Below are 10,636 nucleotides of genomic sequence, written 5' to 3'. Positions count from 1 at the left end.
TAAAACCTAGTCATTTTACACTCCATCCTATGCGGTTTGTCAATACAAACAAGTTTGCATATGTGTGGTGGTCCCATATTAAAGAATGACATGTAATTACAAAATCTGGGTCCGTGCAAAATCGAGTTCATGACACCATAACTTTTCATTCCAAGTTATAGTACCAAGTTCATGACACTATAACTTTTCATTCCCTCGTGAGTTTTGAGCCAAACTTGGGCTAAATTACCTTTGACATAATCTTAACAAGATGCAAAAGGAATGGGATCAAAAGAGTACTTGAGCTGAAAATGGAATGGCTGTCAAGTGGGGTCATGACAAGGTTTTGACCTAGTTTGGAAACTTAGCCCCTTCCAAAATTGAGGTTCTTAGAGGTTAAATTGATGCTCGAGCCTTGAATAAAATTTGTGGAGGAACTCTTTAGGGACATTTGTCTTAAACAAGCTTGTCAATTGGTTGAAAAATTGAAGAAGTTATGGGCTTTGGACCAAAAGTAGGCCACACTTGCAAATTAGGTCAACCAAACTTGGGACATCTTGTACAAACTTGAAGTTTTCTTGCATCCTAAGCTAAAGTGATGATGGAAAGAGCATCACTTAAAGATAACTTGATTAAGGCTTGAATTATCTTGAGTATGGCTTTAAGATTGGATGAAATGTCATGGAAATAAACACATGAACCATCAATGAACCAAAGAAACACACTTGCACCTTTCTTGACCAAAATGTCCCATTGTCTTTCCTTGAATTGAGGCATGATTACCTACATGAACTAAGGAACAAAAAAGTACCAACTCTTATTTATGCTTTGGTTAGTTGATAAGTGAATCAAAGTGAAAAATCCTAATGTTAAGATTAGACAAAGAACGTGGTCATGCTTGTGGGCCAATGAACAAATGAAATAGTCATGATGATGCATGAGATGATGATATATATGCAAATAAAATTGAGCAAAAGGTAGTAAAAGGGAGATTAAATTTTAGGGTATGACAATAAGCAACTAAATACAAACCAAGATTGAGTACATGACTAAGTGTGAATTATGAAATGGACTATGTATGATGGTCTTACAGGTAGTTGATATAACTTGTCAGTTACAAGTCATTTAGATAAGTGGAGTTTGTGTGGTGAAGTGTTTAGTGGTTATTGGTTTGGGATAGAATTCCAGTCATAAGTGTAAAGTGATGTCAACGTTCATCTTGAGTGCATACTTGTGGGTGGAAAGAGTAGGAGGGACTTGATGAAAGTTAGGTTGTTATTCATTTTTCTAAATCGTGTTTGAATTGTTTGGTCATGGGGTATGTTGTTTGCACCTTGTCGGAACTAAGTATATCCCAAATCTCATTGGTGTACAGTTATAGATGTGGAGGGATGAGAGTGGAGTTGTAAGTTATTGCAAGTCAGATTAATAGTTTAGAAATTGGAATTTTGAAGGTGTATTACATAATTGATCCTCTATAGAGACGTTAAATAAGTGAGACGGTTGGAGAACCATCCTAGTGAACCATACTCAGTGTGAGTAAGTCTTGAGTGTGTAACTATTATGACTAATGATAACCATAAGGAATGAAGCTGGAAGAGACTTGCCAAGTGGTGATCGCGAAGAGATCGGTTAAGTATCTTATATATGTGTTAGTAAGGTGTAAAACGGTTAGTGATAATATGACATTGGATATTCTTCTCAGATACATGACCTTGGATGTAGACCCCCATAAGAGTGGTTATTTATGTATACAATGATACTCTATCATATTGAGAGGACTTATGAGTATTGATTCCAGGAAAGATCGGGAATCGGATATTTTATGAAGATTAAGTAACTCAGATTGTATATGAACAAGAACACGAGCTAAGACTGCGGTAGATGAAGCGGGAGGTTTTAGACGAATGATTTCGGATAAGAAGTGAAATGTTATCTCTAGATGTGCAACTCTGTGAGTAGTATGGAAACTCACAAGTGCATCCTAGGTTGGTTAAGATTTCCTTGGAAACATTGTCTCGTAGGTGACTTGAAATTCTCTGTTGGTATTATTTCTCCATTTGTGTGTCAGAAAGAATGGTACTCTTCTTGGGATTCATCAATAAGGTTCTAGTACTATTTTGGGTGGCGGGCACTCTGGAGAATAAGTGAGATTTTATGAAAATTGTTAACTAATCAGTGGTGCCTAGGAACCCCAGGTGTCTCACATTGTTTGACTTAGAGTAGCATAGTGGAAGATGGTGAATGGAAGAGTTCAGTGTAGTTTCATAAAGGATCAGAGAGATAACTAATATTAGAAATGAAAGTGAGATAATCCCATGCCAAGTGTGTTACCTTATTAGAATAGTATGAAAGGAGTGAATCATTTGGTGCAGGCGCTTGTAGTATATCGTACCAGGTCAAGTGGAATTGATAAGGATATCAATTGATGGATTCTAAAGATGTCTTATGAGAGAAGAGTCGTCAGTATTGCTTAAAGTCAAGGAATCGGTAAATTATCTCATGAAGAATTGATAAGTATTGATTATCCAAATCAAGATAAGACGTTGTGGTCATGTTTTATGTTACTCGGTATGAGAAAAGAAGTTGTAGATTCCGGAAGGAAAGTGACCAAGTGATTCCAAACGGTATGTCAGGTGAATTAAGGGGAAACAAAATTAAAAGTTAATCAAGTACTGAAATTAGACTATAGTTAAGATCATGATGTTTTGAGACCTCATGAATGGAGGAAATTCGGGGACGAATTTCAATTTAAGGGGGGAGTGTACTAACCCATATTCCCTTAAATTCTCAATTAGTTGTTAGTTGAGACCAACTGAGTTCCTATGTACTCTATCTCTTGTTATTTGGAACAAATAGAGTAACCAGTAGACTCAGAAGAGACAAATTGTTAATAAAAGAGAAGGATCATTATTAATAAGTACAAGAGGGGACATTTTGGTAACATAATAATTGGTCAATTAGTACTAGAAGATAAAATATCAGTTGAGATATTTTCTATCACTACTTAATATTATATATTATAATTATATATATATATATATATATATATATATATTATATATATATATATATATATATATATATATAATATATATATATATATATATATATATATATATATATATATATATATATATATATATATATATATATATATATATATATATATATATATATATGGTGGTAAAGAAAAGAAGAAGTGGATAAGAGAAGAGAAAGAGAGTTAATAGAAAGAGAAAAGAAGAGAAACTAAGAAGAGGAGAAAGAGAGAAAGCGGAAAAAAAAAGATAGCCATGGAAGACACCAACACCATCATCATCAACACCATGATTTTATCTCATCTTCTTCACCAAAATTCATCTCAATTTTATCTTCTTCATCTATAAGGTGAGTTCCACAGGTAGTTACCTTTGGGGGGGGGGGGAGCATGCAAAGATTGGGTTAGGGGTTTGTGTGTATTGAACCATGAAACTATTGTTTTCTACACATATCTTTGCTTGTTGTGATAATACATGTTGTTCTTAATGTTTTCTGATGGACTAGGGTTTATGTTGTGGTGTTGATTCTTGAAGTCTGTTTGTTGTTTTATGATGCTCATGTTGGTTGGGTTGTTGGAATGACTGGAAATTGTTAGAGTTGGAAAAGAGGGAAGTTTCAAAGAGATTTTTTAGGAAAATACCAGGAACCCATCGATTGGTCCTGAGCTTCCTTACAGACCAATCGATTGGATTAGACCACTGGTTTTGGGAGAAGTTGTGATTTTTCCTGCAACTAATAAAGTGGCTTCCCACCTTCAATTGATTATTCCTTTTGTTTTAGAATATGGGGGTTGAATTCGGGACCTCCTTGTCTTGGTGCATGCCTTACCACTAGGCTAAGGCTTTTGTTGTTTAATACTTGTGCAATGAATAAATGTTAACCTAAATCTAAAATTAAGTTAGATAATTAGATAATTTGAGTGATGTAACTCCATTTTGGACGTAGACGGATGCGTTAGAAAGATAACGTAGAAAACTATTATTCTTGTACCATGTTATATTACCTGGTGTGCCTTATGAATGCTATGAATCATATTATGATGTATGTTAAATATTGTTGTTATCTTGAATATGAAATAACATGACTAAAAGTCTCTGATGATGAGTTAGGAAACCTAGTAGTATAACTAGGTGAATGAACCAGAAAGATAACCTAGGTTATGAAAATGAATTAGATGGTGATGCTTGGACGCAAAGTGCCTCGGTGTGTATCGTAGACAAGTAGTCGCTAGAATTAAGGCTTAATCCCGAACCAATATGCTTTGTGTGGAACAACATGTGATGGGTGGATATGATCACCTGGAATTTGATGAATAATCGTAACTCTTTTAAGCATATTCCATGTAGTGGAGGTCTGGACTCTGTTGACGATATCTATTGGATGATGAGATCTATATAGTGGAAGTATGGTGTCCATTGACCATATCTTGTGGTGTAAAAGGCTTTGTGCATTCCTTTTAATGGATGTCTGGTATCCATTGACCATATCTGATGGCGAGTGTGAGCCATGCAGTGGAGGTGTGGTGTCCATTGACCATATTTGATGGGGAGTGTGTTATACATAGTGGAGGTTTAGGTCCCATGGAAAATATCTAATGGAGGTGAATCCATGCAATGAATGTATGATATCTTTTTACCATATCTAGTAGATAGTTAGTCCGTGCAGTGGAGGTTTGGTTTTTTCATTGATCATATTTGATGGATGATTGATTAGATCCTTGTGATCGGTTTCGGCTAACTACCATGGTGTTACAATTTCATTTCTCTATTAGTGATTGTTTGAGTTATGAGAACTCATGCGACATGTTTCCATACATTGTGAATATCCCTTAGACACCTAAGTCTTAGTTATCTTGCTTAGATGATACACAAGTAACATAAGATGAAGACTTGAGTTAGGATTTGATTAGAAACCCCTATAGAGTCGAGTTGACCATAGGATAGGGGAACTCACTGAGATTATTATCTCACCCCAATATTGTTGTTGATTTTTAGGTTTTTTATGCAGGTTATATATCTACAAGAGGAGTCGTGCATTGATGTTTCAAGGGATGCTGATTATTGTGATCTTCTGATGTGGATTTATGTATAATGAAGATATTGTACATAATTCTTAGATTTTTATTTTTAGACTTTATTGTATAACATGTGCCATAAATGTATTTTAGTTTAGACATGTGTATATAATGATTCCATTAGGATCTTATGTTGTGTCAGTACCAAAAACTAACACTTGTATGATATTATTTTAGATATATATTATACGGGTTGTTACATAGTCAAAGCCTTAAATCAGGCAGATAGGTTTCTTGAAAGTAATAAGGGAGAGATTTTGAGTAAGAAGAAAATATCCACAAATTTATTTTGGAGAAACTTGCATCTCAAGGAAATTTATTACGATAAAAGTTATGGCAACTTGGATTAAGGAAGGTGACCTTACTATAATGTATTTTCATGCTATGCTCAAATATAGATTGAGGAAAAATAATTTTCTCGGTGTTAACTCTAGTGAGGGTAGAATTGAAAGTGTTGAAGAGGTTAAAGAGGAGGTGAGAAAGTTATTTAAGGATAGATTTACCGAGGTTAGTTGGAATAGACCATTTTTAGAGTGAATTTCTTTCAAGGCGTTAGAAGAGGTGGAAATGGATTCTTTGGATGAGAAATTTACTTTGGAGGAACTTAAAGAAGCGGTGTGGGAATGCGATGGGGAAAATGTCTAGGCCCTGATGGTTACAATTTTATCTTCATCAAAATATTTTGGGGTTTGTTGAAAGTTGATATTTTGAAGTTTATTATTGAATTCCATGAGAAAGCTAAAATTCCTAAGGCTATTTCGGTATCCCTTTTTGCTTTAGTCCCTAAGTTCAACAATCTGCAGGACTTAGGGGATTATAGACCATTTTGTATCGTGAGTACCCTTTACAAGATCCCCGTGAAAGTTTTAGTCATGAGACTAAAGAGGGTTTTGGGCAAGGTTATCTCACCTCATCAAACAACTTTTATCCCTAATAGACATATCCTGGACGAATTTTTAATGGTGGACGAGATCATTGACTTGGATAGAAGGAAATAGAAGGAATGTCTAATGTCCAAGTTTGACTTTGATAAGGCATACGACAATGTAAGTTGGAACTTCTAATTTTTCATGTTGAGAAGGTTAGGTTTTTGGGATCTTTTGATTAAATGGATGTCTGCTTGTGTTAGTTCCAGCAGGATTTCGATTCTTGTAAATAATATCCCAACTAGGGACTTCAAGGTGGGAAGTGGATTGAGATAGGGCGATCCCCTGTCCCTTTTTCACTTTTCTATTGTAGCGGAAGGGTTTGCTAGAATGATGCAAGTTGCAACTTTGGGAAGCTTGATCGAGGGATTCAAAGTAAATGACTTAGTTTAGTATAATATGTTTCAATTCATGCATGATAATTTCATTGCTGGTATGGGAACTTGGCCTAAATTTTAGGGAATCAAAACTTTGTTAAGAGGCTTCGAATTAGTTTTGGGATTAAGCTTGAATTTCTTCAAGTTCAAGTTGTATGGCATCAACATAAAAAAGGAACTCATATGTTCTACTTATAATTTTCTATTTTGCAGCAGAGATCTTATTCCTTTTAACTTTCTGGGTATTCCGGCCGGATCCAATCATAGGAGGATTCATACTTGGAGGCCTATTGTGGACTCTCTGAAGCGGAAACTTTCCTCTTGGAAAGGAATATGTTTATATTATCAAGGAAGGGTGACTCTTATTAATTCGATCCTAGCAAATCTACCGATTTATTTCCTTTCTTTTTTTGAAGCACCAAAAAAGGTTTGAAAGAGATCATTAACATTGAAAGAAGGTTTTGGTGGAAAGGCAGTACAGTTAAAAAGAGTATATGTTGAGTCAGTTGGAATGAAGTGTGCAAACTGAGAAAGAAGGGTGGCCTATGAATAAAGGACATTGAAGTCTTAAACTTGGCTTTAATTAGTAAATAGAGATGGCGGATTTTGATTGAAGAAAAGGTTGTTTGGAGAGGAATTCTTCTCCATTATTATGGTAATTTGGATCACTCAATTATTGGGGGTGGAATTACCCATGCATCTAACTTGGATTCTCTTTGGTGGAGGGATCTCAAAGCCCTTGGGAGTAATGTGGAAGCGAGAAAGGATTGGTTTCGTGACTGTATTACTTGCAAAATTGGTGCAAGAAACTTCATTCTGTTTTGGAAACTTAGATGGATAGGTCCAAGATCTCTAGAGGAAATGTTCCCTTTGGTTTATAACTTGTGTGTGCTGAAATTTGGTTTAGTGTAGCAAATTTATTCACATTCGAACAACTATTGGAATATTGAGTGATGTCATGTTATTATGTAGATTAAAGCATCACAACATCTGGATGATTTGCAGTGTATTCTTTGCGAAATCATACTGGAGCAAGGGCGAGAGGATCGATTTATGTGGCTGTATAATTCTAATGGCATTTATTAAGTGAATTCAGGTTGTAGGATCAGGAATTCGATGGAGACGGGTTCAGTTCAAATTCCAGTTGCGGATTTGTCAAGTTTTGTGTTGTGGAAAACATACATTCCTCCAAGGATACATATTTTTGTTAGAGATTGTTTTTGAACAAATTACCAACAAGAGATCTTTTGTTGACAAAAGGAATTGTGATTGATGTTCATAGTAGTACCTATGTTCTTTGTTTTAGGGAGGAGAAAAATATTAATCATTTGGTATATTCTTGCTCATTATCATTGAAAGTGTGGAATTCAATGTTGTCTTGGTTAAATTTGGAGGTTGTTTTTCTTTTGGATACTCTTTCTTATGCAAAATTGTTTTGTAGATTATTAGGGGGGGTGTCAATAGAAAAGGTTCTAGTTATATGATTTGCGACTTGATGGAGTATTTGGTCTTAGAGAAATAATAATATTTTGTAAGAGGAAATAACATATATCGGTGAAGTTGTGTTAAACTCAAAGATTATTGGTTGGTCGTGACATATTATAGGCTTAAAGTCTAGTTGTTGCTCTAACTTTTACGAGTGGAACACGACTCCACTCGTATGTCTCAATCGGTGTTAATCATTTGTATTTAAGTTGAAGTATCTCTAGTACTCCCTTTAAATACAAATTTGCTAATCGAAAAAAAAAGGTGAAAATTATAAAATTGAAACAATGAAGAAATAAATTATACAAAATAAATTATTATTAGAACCAAGATATAAATTAATTATATTTTTAACAAAATTAACAACAATAATTTTTTTTATGGAAATGTGTTTTTTTCCGTTGAAATTAGTAAAAAGAAATAACTAAATATAAGAGAATTTAAATTTTAATAAAAATGTCCATAATGCTTCTTTTCATAGTCATATTGTCTATTTATTATGATTATCATTTAAACAATTCAAATCCCATTATTAATTATCTTTAATTCTTTTTTCACAAAAGACTAAGAAAACACCCCAAATTATAAGTGTCAACAAAATATTTTTATATTTCATATATTAATCTAGAAGCTATGGAACAAACTATACTCGTATAACCCTTTAAGATTTATCTGATATAGATTTTGCGAATCGACAATTAAATTCAATTATATATATATATATATATATATATATATATATATATATATATATATATATATATATATATATATATATATATATATATATATATATATATATATATATATATATATATATATAAAGAAAACAAAACATTATGAACAAATAAAAAGAAAACTTATAACCATTTGATATGATTAAAGTGTCTTTGAAGTCCAAAATTTGTTAGTTAAGTGGTAAATTACTTTCATAGCATTTTAATTCTCCATATTATTAAAAAAAGATAATCAGAATTAAAATCTTAAACGATTTTGTATTATATAGTGTCAATATTTATACATCTCAATTACATATATTAAACTATTTAATTATTTAAATATTTTTTTACTTAAGATAATTTATATATCATAAACATTGAATCTAACAATTCAAGAGTTACATAATTTGATTATTCATCTTACTACTACAATCCTTGCAACTTAGTCCTAAAATTATGTTTCATTCAAAAATAATTTAGGATTTATTGAAAAAATTTGATTCTTTATTTATGAAATTCACATATAGATTTTTTGGATAAGTGATGAATGATTTCACAAAGACCATAATAATCAATCTGCTTGATAATTAAAATTATTAATATTAATAAATAAAATATAGATTTTATTCATTCATGAAACAAAGTACATTAAGATGCAGAAAAAAAAATAAACCAAAGCAACAAAAGATAAATCAAACAATAAAATGATCATGAAAGCATGATGTCACATTATGAGCCTAATGTACTTTGTTTAGATAGACACAAAATCTTAAAGTTTGAGACCCAAGTCGAGTTCCTCTGATGTTGATTCAGTTGTTGATGATGAAGATACATTGACTTCAGCTAGAAGTTGACTTCCTCCAATAAAATCACGAGTTTTTATTGGAAGATAATGAGAAAGAAATTTAGCATCTGAGTTTCTTTCTGCATCCTCACCCGATGGAGAAGTCTGATTAACTTGACTAGAAAGTCTGAATTCCATAGTGTTTGGCCTTTGAGAAATTGACAGTGCAGGAGTTTGATTTCTACCCAAAAAACTAGTCATCCCTAGGCATGGTGGTGTGAGTGGTGGCTTTGAAACTTGCATGAAAAATGGAGGTGGTGAGGAAGGTGTATTTGGCATATACATCCCTCCATAACCACCAAACGGAGAACCAAACAAAGAAGGCGTGACATTGTTCATTTGAGTGCCAACTGGATGTTGCAAGTTGTCATAAAAATAAGGATATCCTTGATAGTGAGTAGGGTCTGAATAAGGATAAGGGTGTGAAAAATTAGATCTATGATTTATGCTGGAATCCATTTCTTCCTCTTTTCTTTTTTGCTCAATTTTTTTGAGATCACGTTCACGCTTATGAGCGTTTTGGTGTCCCCCAAGAGCTTGTGAATTTGAAAATTTCTTGTTACAAAAAAGACAAGGAAATTCTTTCACTTCCTGTTCAGGTACAACTTCAGCAATAATATTTTGCGATGAACTTGAATATTCATCTTTCTGTAAGAGATTGGAAGTTGAGTTAGTGTTTCTCCTAAGTGTTAGAGTAATTAAATCTTTAGATTGAATGAATGATGTTATTACCTTGAGTTCTTTATTCACTTTTGACTCTGCCACTTCTACCATTTTGCCCTTCTCATAGTCAACTTCAGAGAATGTTATTACATTCTTTGATTCCCTCCTTAGTGATGCCTCTGGTTCTTCAATCATTTTGCACTTTGACATTTTATCTTCAGCATTTCCGATAGAGATTCTTTCGGACATTTTTCCAAAATCACCAAATAAAAGATTTTAAACTTTTTAATGAATAGACAAGTTTGTGTGGTTTGATAATTGCTAGTGAAGAGTATTTATCCTCCGATAAACTACCTTAAGTGTTTATAGAAGAAAAAAAAATCATTAAAATGACTTAATTCTATGGTCAACAAGAAAGAAAACTTTTAAAGAAAATACATTATTTATTAAGGTCATGTTTGAACAATCACATGTTTTTTTCTTTTTAATACGATATATATTTATTTTAGATCCATAAACTAAATAAA

The 10,636-nt window shown here is 32.9% G+C and overlaps 1 protein-coding gene across 1 annotated transcript; it reads right to left on the bottom strand.

Moving 5' to 3' along the window:
- Window positions 1-9,341: 9,341 nt before the first annotated feature.
- Window positions 9,342-10,358, bottom strand: LOC127130658 (zinc finger protein 8). Its single transcript, XM_051059629.1, has one exon. The coding sequence runs from the start codon at window positions 10,356-10,358 to the stop codon at window positions 9,372-9,374; it is 987 nt and encodes a 328-aa protein (XP_050915586.1). The 3' UTR covers window positions 9,342-9,371.
- Window positions 10,359-10,636: the final 278 nt, after the last annotated feature.

The sequence above is a fragment of the Lathyrus oleraceus genome, chromosome 3, assembly GCF_024323335.1.
Source record: "Lathyrus oleraceus cultivar Zhongwan6 chromosome 3, CAAS_Psat_ZW6_1.0, whole genome shotgun sequence".
Lineage (NCBI taxonomy): Eukaryota > Viridiplantae > Streptophyta > Magnoliopsida > Fabales > Fabaceae > Lathyrus > Lathyrus oleraceus.
Note: the sequence above shows the minus strand (reverse complement) of the source record. Positions and strands in the feature narration are given on the sequence as shown.